The sequence below is a fragment of the Macadamia integrifolia genome, chromosome 9 (assembly GCF_013358625.1).
Source record: "Macadamia integrifolia cultivar HAES 741 chromosome 9, SCU_Mint_v3, whole genome shotgun sequence".
Classification (NCBI taxonomy): domain Eukaryota; kingdom Viridiplantae; phylum Streptophyta; class Magnoliopsida; order Proteales; family Proteaceae; genus Macadamia; species Macadamia integrifolia.
In genome coordinates this window covers 7585814-7610507 of record NC_056565.1, presented here as the reverse complement: position 1 = coordinate 7610507, position 24694 = coordinate 7585814, and the positions used below count along the sequence as shown (strand labels likewise).

General features: G+C 40.8%; 1 protein-coding gene across 1 annotated transcript in view; it reads right to left on the bottom strand.

Moving 5' to 3' along the window:
- Positions 1-24694, bottom strand: part of LOC122088154 — a 48199-nt gene that overhangs the window by 14950 nt on the left and 8555 nt on the right. Inside the window, exons 7-12 of the mRNA XM_042657316.1 lie at positions 15206-15304; positions 14677-14793; positions 14422-14537; positions 14177-14276; positions 8924-9282; positions 1854-2184 (exon numbers count right to left, since the gene is read on the bottom strand). Coding sequence (XP_042513250.1) covers positions 1854-2184; positions 8924-9282; positions 14177-14276; positions 14422-14537; positions 14677-14793; positions 15206-15304 — 1122 coding nt within the window. The remainder of the gene's footprint in view (positions 1-1853; positions 2185-8923; positions 9283-14176; positions 14277-14421; positions 14538-14676; positions 14794-15205; positions 15305-24694) is intronic.

The window sequence follows — 24694 nt, the reverse complement described above, 5'->3', positions numbered from 1 at the left end:
CCCCCCAAAAAAAAAAAAAACCAGTGAGGGCTGGGCTTTTTCCTTGTATTGTTGTTTCCCTCCCCCCTTTCTCGTGGAGTCCCTGCTTTCCTCTCCTTTTGGAAATGAATTTTTTTATTCACCAGAAAAAAAGGTCTATAGGCGATGGAAGCGGACTAGTCGTACTGCCATAAAAGTCTTAACAAAGGGGAATCATTTAAAGTTTTCAGAGAGAACTTGCATTTATGAAAGGCTACAGAAGAAGGGGATTTCCGTCTTAAAACCCATAAGATGGATTTACAAACACTCTGGACCAAATAGTCCAAGTTCAACAATATGGGCCATGGAACGCTAGCACAAAGCCTGATCAGCTGTCCAATATTGAGACTGGTCCAACCAGATCCACACCAAAAGTACATAAAAATGAGTTGGGTTGAGAAGTATATAAACCAGCCTTGCATCAGAATCATACATGTCCTAGGTCCAAGAAGTCCACTGTTATAAATGCCTTGTCAGATGTAGTGGGAAATTGGACGGAAAACAACTCAGATCAAGTTGAAATTGTAAGAGACAACATCCAATGCTTGGGATGGGCCCAAAGCTCCAGACTTGAGTCCCAAGGGTATGCATTTGTGCCAAAGAGGATAATTATATCCCAGTTCCTTGGATTACATTGGTTTTGATCTGAGAGGCCCTTTGAACATTCAAATTTTAGATCTTTGTTCGCATGTGTGACCAGCTGGGCTGGCTATTTTGGCATTTAAGGTATTATGCCCATTACCCTCACACTGAAGTGTATTAGCTTCATGCATATTATACGCTCCATTGTTTGGCGCAGCCTTTGATATCTTAGAATCATCTTCATTCCATGGTTGATAATCTTCATGCCATGAGTAGTACAACAATTATTCTAGCTATTTTTCTGTTAAGCTTCTCAACAGCCTTTGACATTCTTTTACGATGCTGGTGCAAAAAAGTTACAGCCAGATGTAGAAAAAGCATAACATAAACCAAATTAGACACTTCTGAACACTAATGACTGGGGCTTCCCCTTGTTCAAGCACTTTGATTGCAACAGTTTCCACAAACTTGCTGCAAAACATTTCAAGTTAGAAAGCCTTCCCAACTTAAGCAGTGTCTCTAGATTGTACAAGAAGTCAAGAAGACAGCCCTTGGAATCAGCCACACCAATCAATAATCTTGTACCACAATATGGTCACCGTCAAGAGATGAAATCCAAATCACCCAGTTACCACTTCTTGAGACTCAGAAACAATCAAACAGAAACACAGAAGTGATTTAATATTATTATTGCGGACCAAGTTCTTCGAAACTCATCGAATTAGATCAGTTTCTCCTCAACAAATAAGTGCTTGGGCGAATAAAATCCTACCTAATGGAGAAATAGTGAAAAGTTAAACACAAAGTTGAATTCGTCTTTATTGCAGACCAAGTTGTCCGAAACTCATGACAAGTTGCATGAAGAGCTGTGTTCACTGCTCAATTCATCGCTGCAATCCCAGAAATGGGGAGCTGACAACCACATGTCTAGGTAAGGCTTATGTACAAACACCAGTTTGACCACAACCTATAATTCCATAACCTCCTTGTTGTCTCCCTGAACTCTATTGCATTCTACAGATACTAAACTGATGCAGGAAGATCGGATAGGGAATTTCCAAGAGAAAATTGCAGAAAGTAACAAGCAACTTCAATATTAACTTCCAAAATAAATATGGCAAGCAGAAAGATTATGATCTATTTTTCTCTCAAATAAACAACGAGCTCATAGCTTTCACAAGCAATAAAATGTAAAAATGAAATAATATCATATGGAGACTATAACCTTCGATAGAGAACAATGTAATTCATACCGGTTCATTACGACCTTCGATGGACCTTGTCAAAGTATGTGATGTCCCATCGTCAAGTAAGATTCGTACTTGGACGGTTGCTGCTGAAGCTGCAGAAGCAGCAGCCACTGCTGCTTGTGCTGCAGCTGCAGCTGCTTCCTTCGCTTTTCTTGATGAACCGCCTTTAGGAATTATTGGTATTCTTGGAGGTAAAGCAGACTCAAGCAAGGCAAATCTGTCACGGCATGTATCCCAAGCTAAAAGTCTTCCAGTCCCTGAATCGACAACTGACCAATCATTAACCTTGTAGACACAAAAGTAAGGAATATCAGGCCACAAAATTGCAAGATACCTGCAACCAAACCAAACATCATGAAAGAGAAGATATTAGAAACAATTAAACCAACTCCAAAATTTCAGCTAAACGAACTACCAAATGGTTAGGCAATGAATCTCAGAAATCAACTGCCACAAAGAATATCATAGCAGATACATGAATCAGATATTTTGGCTTCTTAAGTTGCCAAGGGCTACTTATTTTTTCTTTTCTTCGTCTTCTTCTTCTTTACAGAATTGGAAGCAGTATCATGGAGTATCACGAGAGCTATATAAAATTCAAAAGCTTGTAGTGTAGGTAAAGTAAATTTCCCCAGCAACATGCATCAATGTCAATGAGAAAAATGGCTATCTTATAAAGTGGGAAACAACAAAGCAGAGAAAATTGCAGGCGTAGCCTGGAGATCTTGAGGAGCTCTATTAAAATATATTGTCAAGGAGAGATATATAAATGGATCACTGAGATGCGTCCTCTCTCTCAGTTCTATAAGTCTAACATATATATATCACAATGTTTGAGGAACCCTAGATGCTGTCGGAGTAAAGGATCGTCAACAAGGGTGTTCTAGTTATTTAATGGACCAACTGAGCTTTGTAGAACAGCATAATGGGAAGAATTCTTCATAGAGAAGAGGCATGTAGATTGATAATAAATGCAATAGATGTGGGTCGATTTTCCAGCAGATTAGGGTGTCAGCGAGGACTTCTTCAGGTATGCAGAAATCCAAGATAGACTCATGGTAGAGGGGAATGTCAACCTAGATGATTGGAAGGAGAAAAGAAATCAGAAAGCTTGAGTGGCAGGGAGGAAAAAAAATTTCTGTTCAAACAAAGAGTTAGAGCTTAATTATAGCTTCATAGCTCTTCACTACAAAAGTTGTTGACATGGGCCGGTGAAGAGGTGGGTGCAATGTTGTGTTTGGGATCAGGAACACTTGGTTCGGTTGTGCATGTGTGTGTGTGTGTATATGTGTATGTTTGGTTTCTGCTTCTCTTTATCCCATGTCATCTGCTTTCTCTTATTTTCTTTTTTTTTCCCCCTCTGTTTCTCCGTCTCTAATCTCACTTTCCTGTGTTAAAATCATCTCCATTACCATATTATGAGGTCCTTGTATACGATCCTGGACCATATCATACAAACAAAGCTGTTACTAGGGAATCTAAGGCTCCCCCTAGAGTGCAGGTCTGTATGATATGGTCCAGGATTAGATTCCCAAGTAACAGCTCATCAAGTTGGAAGGACCTCACACATCAATGAGACAAAGTGACCACAACATGCAAGCTTAATCAAGCCACGGGTATTCAGGATAGGACAAATGCCAATGGCTTGGAAGAATCTCACACATCAATGGGACAAAGCGATCGAGGCCAAAAGCTTCAAAGACCATAGAATTAGCATCTTTATTTGCATATCTTCATGTAATCCTATGAAACAACTCCAATAGTCTAGATGCCCTTTAAAATGATTAATATAAGTCACCCACAAAGAATAGGAGTCAACCAATCTCTCTGCAGAGATCCAAAAGATCTGTTGGAATACAACGTTCACAAACGGCTAGTTTATGGTTGACCGGACCATACCAGATGAGATCCAACAGTCAGAAATAGCTAGTTTTTGACTGTTGTTGATTTGTCTATATATGGGAAAATTACTTTTTCATAAGACCTTAGAAACATTAAATATATCTAAGTATCTAAAAAGGGCCGTAAGTTGAGGGAGTTGATCTTCATCTTTCATATTGGCCTATTAAGAGGCATTTATCTGTACTTTGATTGGTACATCCACCTATAGAAAAGCTTGCATTCCCTGAGTTGCAAAACTTAAGCAGAACTCCTGCGTTTGTTAAAAGGTTAGGTGTACACCTGGAAAAACCTGGGGTTTGGTTCTTCCAAGAAAAACAATTGGGTGATTCCCTACCTAGAAGCGGGAAGCTATGTGCAAGCCAAAGTAAAACATACAGGTTTGGTTATTAGCCAGAAAAAAAATAAGTACTTCCCCATTCAGACAAAGCAAGACAACGGTTTGGCTGGCACCGGTAAAAGCTATACCTTAGTGGAAGACCTGGAACAATGCGGGCAGTGGATGTAAGCCCTATGTTTTTCCTATGCTTTGTTATCTTCTGCTTGTGACACATGCTCTGAATTAGTGAGCATTAACACAGCAAATCCAATTCACCCCCTTAGGCTACATTGATGGAAAGCCCTTAGATAAGAAAGGGAAGATCACAGTAGCAGGGGGGGGGGGGGGGGAAAGGAAAGCACACACTCTCACAGAGCAAAAACCAAACCAGTTCTCATTCAAAATTAATTCACTCTAACTTGTCCAATGGTTACAGCCAATACATAGAGAAAATAAGGACACAAAATTAGAAACTTAACTGAAATAGAAGCTAATCTAAACTAAGAAGCAATTCATAGAAGGAAACAAGCTCTAAACCGACTCTAACTCCTACGCTCCCACTATGTGAAATAAAATATTACTTCCGATCCTTGTTGGATCAAAACCCTATGCTGGACCGGTTCTTCTTGGCTTTTGGCTTTCAAAGCCGGTCCTGCTGGTCCAACCAGGCAAGTGCAGCAGTATCTGCATCAACTCTCCTCCTCTGAAAAGAACTCGACTCCATCCAGTTAGGAAAAGGACCGAGGAGACCCTCTGACGGAATACGCTGATTGAGGAACGATCCCACCATCTTCTTGAGCTTAATTTCATCTTTGGCATGATGAAACTTCAGTCATGTTCTCGTGCTTGAAAGCATAGGTGTTGGCATAACCACAATGCTGAACTTTCTTGTGAAACAACCACGGTTGACCAAGAAGGATATTGCACACCTTCAGAGGGAGGACATCACATTGGATTGTATCCTTAAATCCATCAACAATATGTGACTAAACACTTATCTCTGCTCTTAAGATTAATGTTGTTCACCCAAGCAACCTTGTAAGGATTTGGATGTGGCTCTGTCTTCAATCCCAATTTGCAAACAGCATCTTCAAAGACAACGGTAGTGCAACCACCTCCATCAATGACCAAGGTTAACAGTTGGTCATTACACTTCACACGGGCTTGGAAAATACTACTACAATGCCAATCTTCATCTTCAATGACTTTCTAAGTGGTTAACACATGACAAATGACATAAAAAGGATGTGCGTCCTCATCACTAGGAGTGTCATGGACTTCACCTGGTGCACGCTCTTCCCTTAAATCAACTGTTTCAGAACCAAGTTGCGTGTTCGGAATATGAGGTAAATAAGAATCCATATCAAGAAAAAAACATGCAAATGATTGGGACGCTGAGCATTGAAATGTTTGTATCCTTTGCACGTAAAGCACTAATGGGGAAACTTTGACGTCCCGGAAGGTTTATTATAACCACGCTGAGGTGGAGAGTATGAACAAATAAGCCGTGAAAATGACATACCTAAATCACGTCGAGGTGGAAAATACGGTCAGCTAGGTCTTGAAGATGCCATAGATGAAACACTAACATGTGGGCTGCTAAATGACTTTTCCTGGGTAGAAGGCTATTGGTGAACGAAACCAATACCTTGAGGAAAAGTATCTGTAAATACGATTGTATGGACATTCCAGACTTTCTTCAACCTGATATGCTACTAGACTACTAGTACATCATCTTCCATGGTAGGTAGTCAACTGGATGTAAGGGCAGCACTAATTTGAAGGTGCAAAACCATTGCGGAATTGTGCCACTAATACTTCATCCCACTCAAAATCAGAATGAGTGGCAAAATAACAAAATCTAGCAATATACTCTTCAACGGACGGATTTTCCTGTTTCAACTATGCAAACCTGAGATGCATGTGTTGCTTGTAATCAGCATGCAAAAATCTCCGACTTAAGACTTCATGCATATCAGCCTAAGAGGTGACTAACCCAATGTCTCGGGTTCAGCTCTATTCTTGTTGCTTGACCCACAAGATTCGGGCTGGGGCTAAACTGGGCTGAGCCTTTCAGTTTAGCCTCTGCAAATAAGACGTTTCTGGCCTCAATCAATCCATACCATCTGAAGAATCTCTCCAAGTTGTGAATCTAGTGAAAGTACAATTCTGGATTGTTATCTCCATAAAAATCAAGGGCATCCAGTATTGCTGCTCTTTCCACTCCATAATCATCGTATCAACCAGCTCCATATGGAGGTGGAGGTGACGATGGTGGTGTATGATGTGGTGGTGGTGGTCGTGGTAGTGTTGGTGACAGACCTTGTGGGTGCTGGAAGAATCCCCATATTAAATGGGACTCTTTCCTCTATCTGCGGCCACCAATCGATTAATAAAAACTTGCATAGATTCCATCATTGTCTGAAGGGAAGTGACGACAGTAGTGAGGGCATCAACTTTCGCATCAATTTCTCCCTTATAGGAATTCAGCTGTTGGATAGCTTCACTATTGGCTACCATGGTGGAGATAATAAAGATTACACTCAAATAAGATAGCAAAATAGCAAATAAATGAAAGTTCAAAGAACAATGGCAGAATGGTAATTAAGTTGAAATTCCAAATAGGGTGGTAAAACCATAATAGTTGAAGCTCAATTATAAACCAACTATATCACATATGGGGCAGGGGTATATTTGGATATAGGGAAAAAATAGGACAACCAAGAATAAGATGGGAAGAGGCAAAAATGAAAAATCAAGAAAATTGAAAAAAGGGATTATCAGGGATGGGTTTTGAATACTGACAAAGGAGGAAGTATCTCTCCTTGTTGGAGACGGAAACCAGCAGAACAAAAGTGGGGTTTTCTTCTCTGTCGAAATCAGGACCAGCGAACCACGAAGAGAGGGCTGCTGCGATTGGTGAAGGAGGAGGGGCTTCAACCAGCAGGTCTGAAACCACGTATGTATTCTTTTTTCTTTTTTTTTTAATTCTTTGTTTCTCTCTCTCTCTCTCTCTCTCTCTCTCTCTCTCTCTCTCTCTCTCTCTCTCTCTTTCTCCTCGTCTCCTTTCTTCTTCTTCTTCTTCTTCTTCTTCTTTTCTCTTTTGGTTGCTGCTTCTCACTCTCTCGTCTCTGCTTCCTCTCTTTTTTTTTTCCGGCTTCAGAAGGGGTGGTGGGTTTGGGAAGATGGTTGCTGCAAAGGGGAGTAGGGTGGGATTCTGTTCTCTGGTATGAACAGAGGCTTTTTTTTTCCCTTTCTTTTAGTCACTGAAACCCTAGAAGAGGAAGGGTTTTCCATCAGAGACAAAAGGGAAAGGGGTTTGTATGGGAATTGAAGGGAGGTGAAGCACAGGTCTGTGGTAACTATTTTTTTTAGTTCTCAGACCTTGGCAGAACAAGGGAGCAGAATGGGAAGGAAAAGAAGATGGGTTGAGGAAGGAATGGGTGGTGAACAAAGAATGGGGAGAAGATGCGAAGGAAAAGAAAACGAAGGAGAGGATCTTTCGGCTCTGATACCAAGTTGATGGAAAGCCCTTAGAAAATAAAAGGAAGATCAGAGTAGCAGGGGAGAAAGGGGAAGCACGCACTCTCACCGAGCACAAACCAAACCAGGCCTCATTCAAAATTAATTCACTCTAACTTGTTCATTGGTTAATGCCAATATATAGGGAAAATAAAGACATAAAATTAGAAACTCAACTGAAATAGAAGCTAACCTAAACTAGGAAGCAATTCATAAAAGGAAACAAGCTCTAAACCGACTCTAACTCCTACGTTCCTACTATGTGAAATAAAAAACACAAAATAAATTACTACTAATTACTTCGAACCCCTGTTGGACCAAAAGTCTGCGTTGGACCGGTTCTACTAGGCTCTTGGCTTCCAAAGCCGGTCATGCTAGTCCAACCAGGCAAGTGCAGACGTGTCTACATCATACATATTACGGTCAACCATCACGATACATATCTGACCAATAGGGTTGCTATGCATTGATACTTAATACCATGCATGGAGATAACCAGATAATCAATCACTTGTTTTTGCCCCTTGAATTTTCTGTTTTGGAGATCTATTGTGGATTCATTTTGAGTTGATTCAATTCCCTTCATAAGTAGAGTTGATCTACGATCACAATATTGTCACCAGTAACAGTAACATAACAGAAATTGATTTTTATTGGGTAGCCAGAATTAGATCCCAAATTTTCAACCCAAAATCTCTACTATCACAACTTTGCCTCTCACAAAAATGGAATGAATTTGGATACCTTCTATTGGAAGACAAACTTCTTATGAATAATAAATTCTAAATCTATTCATTGAGATTTATAAGTCTCTCACTATAATAGATCTAGAGAATTCAACTTCTAAGAATAGTTCCAACCATATCCCTAATCGAAAAAATAGTGCCTGTTTCCCTGATATGCTTATTTTCTTGTTTTTTCTTTTCTTTGCCCTAGGGGCTTTGTACATTCCCTCCCCCTTCTTACTCTTGGTATTGAATTTATTATTCACCAAAACAAAATTTATATAATATGCCATAGATTTCTACCATGTCCATCAATAGCCATGATTTTCACAAAACACATCTAAAATTGCATGATATAGTACTCACGGGAAAAGAACTAAATAACATTTCTAATGACAGCACTGTCTAAGAGTTCTAGGCGAGTTAGATCAGATAGATACAGAATCCCGAGACAAGATATGGAAGATATATGACAACAACAACAACATCAACAACAACAGCAACAACGACAACAAACCTAGCCAACAACAGTGTCTAAAATCATCAAATAGAATTTCAAAAGAGTAGTATGATTAGAATGACAAGCAAATTTAGCTGCAGCAACTTACTTTCCCGAACTGCTCACAGAAAGAATAGAATAAGAATCATGTGGCACTGGTGTACTAATGTGCTTTTTCATTTGCTTGACATGTAAGGGTTCCAATGACTCTGCTCTTGACCTTCCTGTTTCAGATATAGAGCCAGTACTTCCAAGAGATGGGTTAGCGGTGTTGGACAACTGAAAGTTCAGTAACTTCAGCTCCCTTTCAACCACATATACAGCAGAATGCTCTCTGCTGCCAGGTGGCATTGGTAGAGGAACAACAGCTGGAAGAGATCTTGCATCAAATTCACTGAGAATAACACCAATATTGGTTCCAGTAGCAACAAGGTGAGGTTGTAAAGCATGTGCAACCATGCAGTAAACCTAAAATGGAAATTTATAAACATTAGAGAAAGCAAACTAAACTACATGCACAGATAACAATAGGAAAGCAAGTTCAGCAAATAATTCCATTTTTTTAATATGTAAAAGAGATAGATTAAAGGACACTATAAAAAGGCCATCAGAAGCCAGAAGTATAAAATGTCCTATACTGAGTTATCAGACCAGAGCATGATTAAGGATTCCTTATTTAACAGCAAAATAATCCTTGCTTCCATTTCAAACTCTCACAGAGGGTTCAGCATAATGAAAACACTGTAATTTCTCCATCCAAACAGACCACCAAATAGCTGCCAGCAGTGCAGCACTAGACTCAAAAAGCAATTAACCCCCTTTCCTCAGATTGGTCTACGTCAAGAAGAAAGCAAATTATCCAACCTATTGAAGTAGTGGAGCTAAGACCGAAGCCATTCATTAAATGATACCAAACCTCATAAGAATACAGGAAGTTCGTCAATTAATGATGGAAAAATTCTATATTCCTCATGCATGATTCCATGAATATGCCTGATTCACACTTCCATGGTTATCCCCGAGGAGCCAGAAAAAGTTGCAGGTCAACTCTGGGTTTTCTTGCTTGTGGGTTCACATCAGTTTATTTTTGGAGTTTATTTATGTCATTAAGTAGGATTTATTTAGTAGTATATAGTTAAAGGGGTTTTTTTATAGGATCAATAAGAGAAGTAATATTCAGAAAAAGTTGTAATGCATGTAAGATGCTTTAGCTTGACCGATCTATATGGTACGTCAGATAGACAGCCGGTACCTTATTATAACCTATCGTATAAGGCTGTGGCTGATTTGTAGTGGTGCGTCAGGTTGACAACCGGCACTTATTATAACTAGTCATAACCCGACAATTTTTTTTCCTTGAATCTTTGTGCTCGTCCTTGCTTGGAATCTCCATGTAGCCGAACCCATCAAGTTGGGACAAGGTATTGGATGATGTTTTGTATTTTGGGTCATATTTGTAATTTGAGGGTGTTAGATGACAGTATTTTAATAATTTTGATTTTGGGGAAGTCTCAACTCAAAAGATAAAGAATCTAGTTAATTAAAGCATGATGCAACACAAGTTGAGGAACTGCTTTTGATGCTTCTTGATAATCCGAAGAAGCTTCGGAATTCTCTATAACCCTAGTGTTGTGGGGCCCACTCACAGTTAAGGATGTGTGTCCAAGTTGAGCATAGTTTCACCTTGAGTACTTTCATTCTAGTTATTTCTGTCATGTGTTACTTGGCAGAGGGTTATTAGGGTCTTTTGTTCTCTTTACAGGTCATGTGACTTCGTAATGGACTTACATTTGGATGAGAATTACAGGTCATGTGACTTCGTAATGGCCTTACATTTGGATGAGAATTTACAGCTTGAGTCTTCTACTCTTCTCTGTTTAAAGATGTAAAATCAGCCCAGGATTAGAGTTTAAAATGAAGGGCTGAGATCTGATTTTTAGTAGGGCAACCCTACTATCCCATATTAGGGTCGGGTGAGGCACATTCGGATGAGATTTACATTTTTGGCTTGCTTTTGTCCTATTCCCGTTTGTGTGTGTGTGTGTGTGTGTGTATTCACAGAACCCTTTGAAGGTGGATTCCTTCAACCTAGGTGGACTCCTATGTGAGCTATTGCCTCTTCTTTAAGAACAGGCTCATTGTTGTCTCTTGGGGCATCCCCTCCACCATTCTCTCTCCCTCCCCCCCAAAGCTGTTTTGTCCCCTTGGGCTTGTCTTTGTTGCTAGCTTTTCGGCTTAGTGTAGCTCCCCCCCTCTATCTCTCTCTTCTTTCTCCCTCCTTTGTATATTCTTCTCCTCTTTGGTAATGAAATTATTTATTCATCCAAAAAAAGAATAATAATAGAGTTAATGCCCTATGCTCTAGAGCTATATAGGTACCAGTCTATCGACAACTGTCTAATGTTAAGGGTGCAATGGTCTACCAAGGTTAGAAAAGCTTGCCGGACAAGATAAATGTGATGTTTCCACTAGTGTTTTAAGGGGATGTGCCAAACGGGATGCCTAAGACACGTATTGGTGAGCCTAACTGTCCCCGAATTTCATGGAGCATAAGCCTATAAGAAAACGGTTGAATTTTCAATAAGATGGCCATTTATTCCATCCAGGATGCCAGAATGGTAGGACACCCAAAAACCAGTGGGTCAGTTCCTTCGCAGGATGCAACCTTTCATCTTTTGAGATTGGAAAAAAAAAAAGACTGGAATACCGATTTCCAAACCTCTCCCATGATATTTTGTTGGACCTCTTGGTTTTGCACGTAGTTGTCAAGGCATCCAGGAAAGTTGGTCACCTAGGCAACAACTTGACACCTTGTGTGTTGCCCAGATTTTCTCCCTCCAATGCCTATGATTGCCTAGACACTGTGACAACTATGGTTTTGGATGATTTGGTGGGAAATATTTCTGAGATTCTGAAAGGTGATCGGAATTCTGAGCCCTCACTTTTGCTTACGATTTTTATTTACTTTTCTTTTTTTCCTGATTTACCTGAAATTTCATACTTCATATATTTTCAATTTATTATCTATGGGTTTCAATTTGTCCAGGACTTTTGGGACGAATCCTCAAAGCCAGGATGTGTGATGGTCCCCTTGATCATTTCTTTGCACGCCCTATTTTTCAGAACACTGGTTTCCACAAGCCAAGGAAATTTCTACAACATCTTGGAGAAGAGACATTTTATAAGGAGTTCTATTAAGCTAAGGTTTATATAACTGGTTTTAGATATGGGAAGATTATAGCTGTAGTTAGAGAGCAAAGGATTAGGTTTGATTGGATAATAGAAGCAGACAGATGAAAAATTAATAGCAGGTTATGAAGTTCAAATATCAGTTAGAGTTTCAGATGTGATACCCAATATGGTTCAGTGGAGAATTTTGAAAGAACAAGAGAAGAAATACAGCAAGGAATTGAAGATGTTGGAGAAAACTAGCGAAGAAGAAACAATTAAGGCACCGTTTGACAACGTTTCTGCTGTTTCTGTGTCCAAAAACAGCAGAAAAGAATTTTCACGTTTCTAGGAACAGAAACGGATTTTTGGATGTTTGATAAACATGTTTCTTGGATTGATTTGTGCACACATTGTTGTTTGATAACATGCTCCTCACTTCTGAGCTTAAAAAATTCCATTACTTTTGAGCTTGTGAAGAGTCACGCTTCTCACTTTTGGGGTTTTTGTTGCCTTCACTTGTTTCTAGAAACGATGAAACTTGTTTCATCGCAGCCGTTTCTTGTAACATAATGATGGGGACATCCACGTGTACCAACGACGTAGATGGAAGACCCAGCCACGCTTGCAACCTATTTAGCTGGAAGATAGCCTCACAGAAGGAAACTAGAAGAAAGAAGAAGGCTGCTGGTCGACCCTTCTTGGTCTACCGTGAGATTGAGGAAAGAGACTATCGCTGGTCTCTTCCTCTTTCTCTCTCCTATCGTCCAGATTAGTTATTTTAGTAGTTTATTTCCTAGTAGCCTGTTTATTTAAGTCTTTGAATTAAGTAGGAAACTAAATAACACTCCTATGTTATTTCCTATTTGTTTTTTTAGGAAAATTTTTATTCTGAAATTATCTTCCTAGGGCTAACCTTTTTTTTCAGTAACTATTTCTCTATTTATGCATAAGGCCATTGGCCATCGTTTTAGTTAATGAATTATTGAAAACAAAAACCCAACTCCCCTCTCTCTCATGATCTTCTCTCTCTCGACTCTCATTCTCGGTATCTCTCTCCTTCTCGCCTCCCCTTCCCTTCACGATTCTCTCTCTCTTTCTCGACTTTCCCCGTCCCTTTCTCGAATTTCATCTCTCTGTTTTCTGTTTTCTCTGTTGCTGCTGCCCATTGCAGCCATTGTTCACAATCATTGGAGATTACCTCCATCAAGAAAACCCCACCTGGGTTGCTGCTGAGTTCCTAGTCAACAAGTTGGGCTGTTGCCGAGCATTACACCATCAAGCTGAACCTTCCACTGCGTCAAATCAGGTGGAATGCATCTCTTTATTTTGGAGGACCTTGAGTTCTTCTTTTCTCCTCAGACTTTGGACAGCAAGAAGGTAAGGAAACACCCCCCCCTCTTCCACACTCATTGGCTGCCTATTATCTTCATTATTCCCCCATTGAAACCTGAAAATACACTGTTTTTCAAGCCATTATTTACTGTTATCCTAAAGAAATTCCTGCTGTTTTACCTTTCATTAGTTGGCTGATTTTAGGACATTGTTTGGTTTACTTATCTTGCTTAATGTCTTGATTGATTTGTGCTAAACTTAACACATATTTGCTGCCATGTTCCCTTCCCCATATTCCCATTTGACGCTTGAGTAGTAAGTGCTTTTCATGCTTAGATTAGTATTGACTGCTGCTGCCCTGTTAATTAGTCAAATATTCTTGCATGTTAAATCTGTATTTTGCTGAGCAACTGTGAATCCAACCCAATTCAAGACCTATTGAGTATCCCTTGTCTAGTGGATTGACCCCTTATAGGAAACCTAGTTGTCTAGGCCCCCAATCCTACATCACATAAATTTTCATAAATTCCTATTTATGTTTCTAAAAACGGGTGAAACGAAACAAGATTATCAAATGCTTTTTACCCCGTTTCTCCGTTTTTAGGAACAGGAAAACACAGAAATGTGTTTTTAGGAACGTTGTAAAACGGTGCCTAACTTATCATATGTATGACAAATACATATTAAGCACATTTGAAGCTTTATTTCGAACTTTGACGATAATCATGCACTGTTAGTGTTTCAGATAGATGTACCAAAAAGTAAAAGGATCAAATCTCAAAACTCCCTCTCTACATATCTTTAAAATAAATGAATAAATGTGCCAAAGAAGAAAATACATTTTTAAAGTAAGACATACCCTTAGTTTTTTATTCGGTGCAAGAACTTGTGGAGGAACAAGTGAAGAAAGTTCACACAACGGCCTTGTAAGAGCTGAATATGTTGGGTGTTCAATAGCCCTACCAAAAAGCAGATAGTGCTGATCTTCCTCAAATTTAAACAAAACTAACCATAATTTCTAAAACTAAATTCTGTTTCAAAAGAATATAAGAATAATGCGATCTGCAGATATGAGGGCCAATTACGGAAAACAGGCATGCATACCAAATATGAGAATCCTTTACACAGGTTAAAATATCAAGGTTCGGAGCTCGAGGATGGCACCAAGATGCCACACTATGGCAAGCCAGCTTTGGAACAGGTTTAATGCGCCTTAATTCCTGATTAGGCAAAAGCATGAATGGATTGAAATGCATCAGTATGACAATGCCATAACATTTTCCCTGAGAAGTACCATGAACTTCCAAATAAAAAGAAAATCTCACACTGACAAATTGAGAAATCCAGACAATATAGAACCTTAAAGGAAATGGTGTCCCAAATAGCTAGAGTCTTATCTGCTCCAATTGTAATCAGCTGTGGTGCACCTCCCATCACCCTAGAAAGCTCAACAGCCACAACGCCACCATCATGTGCCTGGAAGTGTACATAGAAGATATGAAAGTTTTGAAAAGTGTCTTCTCAATCATTGGGCCTGAATCTGTCCTCGCATTAGACATTTATTACAACTCAAAAAGGCTATTAAGAAACTTCTATTGATTAGCTATGCAGTATGCACACAAGGTTCTTTATCCGAACGAAAAAAGAAAAGAGTAAATAAAGCACTAAAATTCAAGATGAAACATAATCCAGTCAATCTAAGAAGTTGAAACTCAGGCTATTCGGATGGAAACCAAATATTGACCAAACAATTCTTAATACTTCAAGCGACAAAAACTCACTGCTGTAAAAAAATGAAGCGACTAATTAACCCCCAAATAGTATCCTGACATCTTATTAGGTGGAAAAGGTACATAGATAATCAAATGTAGAAGAAGAAGATAACCACCTTCAAACTCAGCTTGGGTACAAGTTCACGTGAATCTTGCCCATGATCAGCACTCCACAGAACAAGTAAACCATCACTACCACCAGATACAAGAAGGGCCTGCAAGTTGCAATTAGAAGCACATCATATACTTTCCTAGGTAAACTAACTTGAAGGGGGGGGGGGAATTGGCTAATGGATTAGCTTGATGGAAAGAATGAAACAATGTCAGTTTAGTTTGGAAAAAACAAAAATTACATATCCATGATGAAATTGCAGTATTCAGATCTTACTTTCCAAACAACAACATTCCAAAATCCCTTCTAGATATCAAAAATGACATTCATAACATCTGAATATCAGTCACTTGGTAACAATCCAATGGGCCAACTTTCTAGCATATTAACAGATGATGTTCATTACAACATTTCAGAACTGAACCTTCTCATTAGATTGACTTGTTCTCTGACTAAGATGCTTAACTAGACAACACTTTTGAATAAGGCAGGTCTATGGAAGACAACTGCCAGCTCAGTTGGTGGTACCCCTGCCAGTAGGTAGCAGCGGTCTCAGGAGGTCATGGGGACCAACCCTCCTGCTTCACCAGGGAGATGGTTGGGGTATAATATATCTTTTCTGTACCAAAAATAAAAAAAAGAGGTAGGTGATGTAGATAAGTCACTTGGGCTTATTTTATTGCAAATAAGCCTTGGGTTGTATTATGTATGTGTTGGGCCTTTGATCCCATGAGTTTTCTTTGAAATGAGCCACTTTAATGGGCCTAGAATATGGCTAGAAGGTAGGAAAAAGGGATTTAATTCATTGGTTTAGTTAGTTGCTATTTAATTCAATAAAGGCCCATTAGGCCATTGGTCGGTTGTAAAGTCCTATATGGACTATTAGTTAGTTAGTCCTACTCCATGTTGGAGTCATAAAGTCAAGTCCTAGTCCTATTTTGAATTCTTAGTTGTAGTAGGAGTGTCTAGTCCTATTGGGAAACTAGCTCCTAGTAGTAGTTTGATTGTTATTCTGCCCTCTATAAATAGAGGAGCCTATGTACTTATAATTTCAGATTTGAATGAATGAATTATTGAGTGATTACTCTTTAGCTAAAAAAACTGTTATTGAGAGGTGAGATGCCTAAATCTTTTAGAGGTGTGATACCCAAAACCTGAGGGGTGAGATACCCATTCCTTTAATCTCTTTCACCTTTCTCAACCCTCCATCGATTCTTCTTTTTCTATTTTTATTTTCTGTTTATTGTTATTAGAAGTTCAGACCTGTTAAAGCATACAAAATCAGAATCAACCAGCCAAAGAGTTCTTGTTCTTGAAGCCAATCGACCCTCATTGCTGCCCAAGTTTGAGATCTGATATGTAGATCCTTCGAAGGACTAGTTCTATACTCTAAGAAGATCAATCGATCCTCTCTTGAAGGTTATCTGAAGAAGACAAGTTGATGTTCCTACAAAATTCTTCACATTCTCTCTCCTAGGTCTGAAAATTAAGAAAGCGCATAACTCCATAACCAACCGTCAGAAGCCCTTCATATTTGGGGATTTTTGTACCCTCCCTAGGGACTATCTACACCCAAAAGTGCAGCTCAATTGGACTCCCACAGACTTGGCCGCACCTTTCTTTCTCCAGCTCTATAAAAGGTATTTCTCTCTCCTATCGGGTTGGGTTTTGAGCTGGTTTTGCTCCTATATGGGTATTGTATCCTTGGGGGTTTATTTGATCGTATTATTTCTATGTTTCCTGCTCCTATTTGTATTGTTTGGGGTTATAAACTGCGGAGTTAGTTACTTGTAATCTACTCCTGCATTAGTAGGTCTGATCAAAGAGGGGCCACGTGTGGAAAAAAATATCTTAGTTTCTCTACTTCTAAATAATATTAGGGGTTTGTAAGAAAATCAGATCTCTATTCTCCACTTTATTTCAAATATACATATTATGGAGGATTTATTTGTATGTAAGAGATTTTGTAAGAGAAACGTAAGCCCGATGGATTTAGGCCTTCTGCTTTCACCAAAGAAAAGGGATGGGTTGCACAACTTTCTTCTGACACCATATGATGGAGCCATGATTACATCAGATGTCATCAGATGTCAAAGAACATTGGAAAGTAAAGTGGAGGGAGACTCACAATGCATTTCAACCCATTTCGTTTGGTTTAGTGGGAATTTCCAGAGAGAGGGCAGAAGCAGCAGTACAAAAGAAAAGTGAGGATAAAGCGAGATGGTGGGGCAGAGAGATAAGGGAGAGTGCGGGGGGGGAATTTCAGATTCCGGTTTCTTCATTGTTGGTGGAGGGGACGGATACCCAACCTGTATTACATGAGATGGGGAGATTCCGTGGCGATTTTCACCTATGCAATTGTCGGGAGCCCTTACCATCAGGCCATCAAGTCCATCAGGAGAGGAGACTTAAGTTTGGGGAGGACCAATTGACCAAATGGCAGAATCATCATCAGCACCGCAAGGACAACCCTCTGTACTCCACAAGATGGAGAAGGGAGAAAGATAGGGAGAACAAAGAGCAGGAGAGGGAATAGAAGAGAAAAAGGGAGGACAAAGAGAAGGAAGAGAAAAACAGAGAGACAGAGAGAGGGAGAGGGCAAGAGAAAGGGAAACGGAGGAAAGAGAGCGGGAGAGGGAAAGGAGTGGACACTGCCGATGCAGTCTTCAACTTCATTAGTTGAAGAGGGAGAGGACACCTCCGCTAGGGATGCAAACAGGGGGGGTTTCGAAAAGAGAAGCAGAGCAGGAAGCATCAAATGCAAACAAAGCAGGTGTCAGGCCAGGCTGGGTTGGGTTTTTTAATACCCCAACCCAACATTAGGTCCCCATAACTCAGCCCCATCCCAGCCCAGCCCAGCCCGGCCCTGATTGACCCTTGGCAACCCCCTATTTTGTCATTTCGATGCTAGAGAAGGCCGGCCTGGCCATGGCTGCCCCTGTTATTTGACCATATCTATGATATTTATGTTGGTAATAAAATTGCTGACTTTAGCATCAATGGAACCCAGAATCATCCTGAATTCTTACGCTAAATCTTTCAATTAGAGCCCCACAGGTGTGCCACCTATCAAACCAGAGAGCAGTGTTTGATCCATCACCTATGGGAGAAGCATTTGCCCATTTTAATCCGCGGTGAAAGATTGGTCCTTCACAACCATGAAAGAATTCTATGTATATTATATATTTATAATTGTATATAGATTATATGTATTTCATTATACAGAGTTGGGGTGCCAGGCTAGGCTCAGATTGAGGCCTCAGCCTAGGCCCGCCCAACCCCGGGCCTAGAAATACCCAGCCTTGGCAGGCTCGCTATGCCAAACTTGCACCCATATCCTCTGCCAACACCATCTTCTGTTTTTCCCTCAAAGGAAACAGTTGGAAAGAATAAATGGCTTGTGTCTAGTGGGACACAGGCCAACTTTATTTATAATATAGAGGAGAATAATGTATAATGGATACAAGACCAAAATACCCCTACGAATAATTCTACCCTTATACCCATATTACAACAGAAACAACTCGTTGCAGCTTTCCCACTTGAATAGTGCATAGATCAGATCCATTTAGTGGGATGGTAGAATGGGGTGGAAGAAACATACATCCAGTGATATCTTGTTAAACAAGAAATCCCACCAAACATGCTATATTTTGCAAATCCATGGAAACATTGCAAAGTATTCCCACGTTGTTCAGTCCCACCTCATAAAAACCCCTCTATCTAAATAGTACCTTAAACATTTAAACCAATATTGAATGGGGTGGAAGAAAAACACAACCGAAACAAGGTGACATCGATATCTTGTTAATGAACAATCCCCTCCAATGAACCAAACATGCTATATTTTGCAAATCCTTGGGAATGTTGCCAAGTATTCCCACGTTGTTCATTCCCACCTCAGCAAAACCCCTCTATCCAAATAGGACCTTAAACGGTCAAACCCACTACCTGCAAGTCCTAATTCAGGATCTTACGATTCCTACCCACATCATTAAGGACCTGATTGGTAGGACTCTAGAATACCCATAAAACCCATAATTGTCCATTAGGGTTATGGTCTTTTAATATTCTAGAATATTCCTTTCTCTCTATCATAAATAAAGAGGGCTAATCTCTATGAGACATAAGCTCAATTATCCCAATTCAGAGTGGTATTAGAGCCATGAAACCTTTTTTTTTCTCACCATTCTAACCCTACCGCAACCCTCTAAACCTCTCCCACAGCCAGGGATCACCATCTCCAACCGACGCCGCCTGCGCCCCTAGCCACCACAAGTGACTGCGACTCCTACCACTGCCGTCGGCGACAACCCTCTCCCTTGATGCCTCCAGCATTGTCACCTCTCACCTTTCTTGCCGCTAACGCCTTTAGCCTTCAGCGCCTCCTTCTTCAAGCGCAATACCTTCTTCCCTCAGTGGTTGAATGTGATCTTTCCCACCGAGGTTGTTCATATTGTTATCTCTGTGTGAGATGTTGTACCAAAGATCTGTTCTCTAGTTGTTGAAGACTCTTGTGCTATTTTAGGGACATTGTCTGAGACCCTTTGGTTTTGATCAGCAGCCATGTCTGAGGTTACTATAGCATCTTCTGGATCTAACGAGGCTTCTTCATCTGTCATTGCCATCCTCCCTAGCTCCATTAAACTCTAGATGGGAGCAACTACCTGTTGTGGTCTCAATCCTGTTACTTGGCTATTGGTGCTCATGACTTGTTAGGCTATATTACTGGTGCTACGAAAAGCCTACTACTGCTGATAAAATCCAAGTCAAATGGGAAACATGCAACTTTCTTGTGATGTCCTATCTTATTAATTCCATAGCTCCCACTATTGCTCGAAACTATCTCTTACTGGATATTGCTACCAAGATCTGGAAGGCTGCCAAGTAAACAAAAGGAACTTTCTCTACTATTTACTCTGAAAGGGGATCCTACTACTGCTGATAAAACAAGGTTGGCAATGATGCCCAATGTTACGAGCTGAGGAAACGGATCCATGACACTAAACAAAAGGAACATTCTCTTTCCTGCCTTACTCTACTATTTACTTTGAAAGGGGGGCGCTAGCGCGCCAAAACAAGGTAAGTCAAAAAGCGAGCTTTTGCCCCTACTTGAGTAAGCTGATCGTAGAGCACCGTTACGCTAAAGCGCAGTAGTATTATTCTACCCTCAATGTCGCAAGAGTTAAATTTCTATGATGATACTACCCTTAAATACAAAACCGACATTGCTATTATTGCAAAGAAAGAAGATAAGATTCGTGTTTATGTGTTTCTTGCTGGCCTCAATACCGAGTTTGATCAAACTCGAGCACAAATTCTGAGTAGGGATCCCTTTCCCACCCTAGAACAAGCTTATGCCTTTGTTCAAACTGACGACACTCGTTGTGCTGCTATGCTTTCTTCTGTTACCCAAGATCGCTCTCCTCTTTACTCTGGTTTAGGGAATCAAACTAGGGAAGCTCCACCTAGACCCATAGAGAAGGAGGTTGTCAAGTGTGATTACTGTGGAACGGAACGCCACACCAAGGACAGGTGCTGGAAGTTACATGGTAAACCAGCCAACACCCATAGTCGGGGACAGGGAGGGTCCAATGCTGTCGCGAATCAGGCTTCTGATGACACTTCCACCAATTCCTGTCTCCAATAAAGTCCTACAGACCTTGCACCAACTGATGACCATGCTTGACACTGCTTCCTCCTCTGCGGCTTTAACTACTTCTCTGTTAACTTCCTCTAATCCTGCACCATACACAAGTTTTCCATTTGGTGGCCATTGTGAATTGATTGAATCCCCTTCTTAGATTACTGATTCAGGGGCCACTGATCATATGACAAGGTCTCCTAAACATTTTGATGCTTACTCTCCTCTGTCAGGTAACCAAAAAGTCCAGGTAGAAGATGGGTCTCTTTCCCCCATCTCTGGAAAGGGTTTTTTCCATCTCTCCCAGTCCATTATTATCCTTGTCTTCTATTTTGCATGTCCCAAAATTTACGACTAATCTTCTTTCCTATAATAGCATTACTAGAGAATTGCAAAGTAACAATCTTTTCCACCCATTGTCTTTTTCAGGACCTGCAACAGATCATATGATTGGCAGTGGTAAAGTGGCGAATGGGTTGTATTTGCTTGATCGGTCTCCTACTGCATTAACCTCTCAGCACACAGTTCCAGTTGCATCTACTTCTACCTTGCATAGTCTCTACCAGTGGTACCATCGCTTGAGTCGGCCACCATTAGGAATTTTAGCAAAGTTATTTCCTGATTTATTTCGAAAGTGTAATCCAAACAATTTCTTTTGTGATGCTTCTGTTTTTTCCAAGCAAACTAGACCTATTTATCCCATTTCAGATAATAGAAGTTTAATTCCATTTGCTTTGATTCATTCTGATGTGTGGGGACCATCCCGTCGTGTCTCTATTACTGGACATCGATGGTTTGCCATTTTTATCAACTGCTTTAGTCCTACTACCTGGGTGTATCTACTGCATCAGAGAGCAATGTTTTTTCTTGTTTTAAATAGTTTCATAAGATGGTTCAGACACAATTTGATACTAAGAATCGGATACTCCATTCTGACAATGGCACTGAGTACACTGATGGAGAGTTTCAAGTATCTTTAGCTGATAAGGGAATTATACATCAACCTAGTTGTGTGGACACGATTGATCAGAACAGAGTTGCAAAGAGGAAAAATCACCTCCTGTTGGAGGTGGCTCGGTGCCTGATGTTTGAGGCACATGTCCCACCGCAATATTGGAGTGATGCAATGTTGTCTGCATCTTACCTGATAAATTGCCTGGCATCTCGGGCATTGGGAGCTCGTTGCCCTATTGAGGTCTTCATGGGTTATACTTCCTTTGTTGTGCCCCCCAAAGTGTTTGGGTGTATTGCCTTTGCAAGAAACCATCGGCAAGATGGGAAGTTTGACCCTCAAGGTCTTCGTTGCATCTTTCTTGGGTACTGTCCCACTCAAAAGGGGTACCGCTGTTACCATCCTCCCACGAGGAAGTATTATTTGATAATGGATGTGGTATTCCATAAATCTATTGCCTATTATCCTGCACCTCTTCGGGGGGAGATGCCTAAAGTGGAAGATGTACCACTAATTGTTCCATTGGAAGTGAAAGGAGTGGAGGATGATGATTACTTGGAAGAAGGGGTCACAGGTCAGGAACAATAGGGCCCCAGTTCCGCCCAGAGGGAGCAACCAACTATTTCAGCCCAGGGGGAACAGCCGACCAGATCCACTCAGGTGTTTGAGCGCAGTTGTCGTAAGCAAACCCATCCTACCATCACTGCACCAAGCCAATCACATGCTCCAGAACCAAGTCCCAATGTTGGTAAGTCCCTTTTACTGATCCATCCCTTGATTTACCTATAGTTGTTCGTAAATCTCAACGGGAATGTACTAAACATCCCATTTCTAATGTTATCTCCTATAAGCGTTTGTCTCCTTTCTTTCTATTCCTTTATTTCCTCATTTTCGTCTGTTTTGTTCCCTATAACTAGCAGGAAGCCCTTGCTGATCCGAAGTGGAAAGAAGTAATGCATGAGGAAATGAGGGCATTTGAGAAGAACAAAACATGGGAGCTTGTTCACCTTCCTTCGGGGAAGAAAACAATTGGCTGCAAATGGATCTCAACTGTGAAGCAATCTGCAGATGGCTCTGTGGATAGGTACAAAGCTCGACTGGTTGCAAGAGGGTTCACTCAGACATATAACATAGATTATCAAGAAATTTTTGCACAAGTGGCCAAGATGAACACTGTGAGGGTCATCATATCATGTGCTGTCAACCGCAACTGGGATCCACAACAACTCAATGTGAAGTATGCATTTCCTTACAGTGATTTGGAAGATGAGTTTATATGGATGTGCCTAATGGTTTCTCCACTCTACAGACTCAGGGCAAGGTGTGTAAGTAATGGGCATTATATAGGTTGAAGCAGTCCCCACGAGCTTGGTTTGGCCGGTTCCACATGGCAATGAGTGTCATAGGCTACAAACAGAGTAATGTTGATCATACTTTGTTCATCAAGAAGTCAGAGGAGCACATTACTATTCTTATAGTATATGTGAATGACATAATGATTACTGGCAGTAACACTCTTGAGATTTCTCATCTCAAAGCTTATTTGGGAACTGAGTTCGAGATCAAGGATTTGGGGAAGCTCAAATAGTTTTTGGGTATTGAAGTAGCTTATTCAGCTTAAGGTATCTTTCTATCTCAGAGAAAGTAACTCTTGACCTTCTCTCTGAATCAGGGTTACTCGGATGCAAGGTTATTACCTAATTCACACCTCAAGGAGCAAGATGGAGAGCAATGGACAAGGGCAGCTATCAGAATCGTCTCATATACTTATCACATACTCGACCTGACATTGCGCAATTAGCCTGGTGAGTCAATATATGCATGATCCACACTCCACTCATTTGGAGGATGCATACCGTATCTTGAGATACCTGAAGTCAGCGCCTAGACAAGATGTCTTGTTCTCTTCTCATGGCCATCTGCGTGTGGAGGCATTCACTGTGCCGATTGGGTTGGCTGTCCTGATGATAGGAGATCTACTTCTTGATATTGTACCATGGTAGGAGGTAATCTTGTTACATGGCGGAGCAAGAAGCAAGCAATGGTTGCAAGATCTAGTGCTGAAGCTAAGTTTCGAGCTATGGCTCAAGGTATTTGTGAACGACTATGGCATCAAGGTCTTCTTCAGGATTTGTCTTTATTAATTTGCCGATGCGACTGTATTGTGACAATAAGTTTGCAATCAGTATAGCTCACAATCCAGCTCAGCATGACAGCACGAAGCATGTAGAGATCGACCGTCACTTCATTAAAGAGAAGATGGAGCAGGGCATCATACATATTCTGTTTGTGCCTTCTGAGGCTCAGTCAACTAATATCTTTACTAAGGCACCGTTTGATAACGTTTCTTCCGTTTATGTGTCGAGAAACGGCAAAAACATAAATTTCCGTTTCTAAGAACAAAAAGGGTCTTGTAGGTGTTTGATAAACCTTGTTTCTGAAAACATCGTTCCCCGCCCTCACGAAAGGTCTCTTTGCTACCTGGGCGGTAAGGCCCGTATCGTGGTGGTGGACCGCCACTCCTGCCTTGCAGACCTCTTTGCCCGGCTCTCTCGTAGCCTCCTCCATGGACGCTCTTTCACCCTCAAGTACCAACTCCCCAACGAAGACCTCAATTCCCTCATCTCCGCCACCCCCGACGAAGATCTCAAGAACATGATCGAAGAGTACGATCGCACCACCACTTCCTCCTTGAAGCCCTCTCGCCTTCGCGTCTTCCTCTTTCCTACCAAGCCTGAAATAGCCGCCTTGGTCGGCTGTCTCCTCAGCGATTCCAAGTCAAAAAACTGGTTCTTGGATGCCCTCAACAGTGTTGGAATCTTGCCCAGAGGGATCTCTACTGACGCTGCTTCCGTTAATGGCTTGCTGGGTATGAACGATGCCATCCATGTCCACCC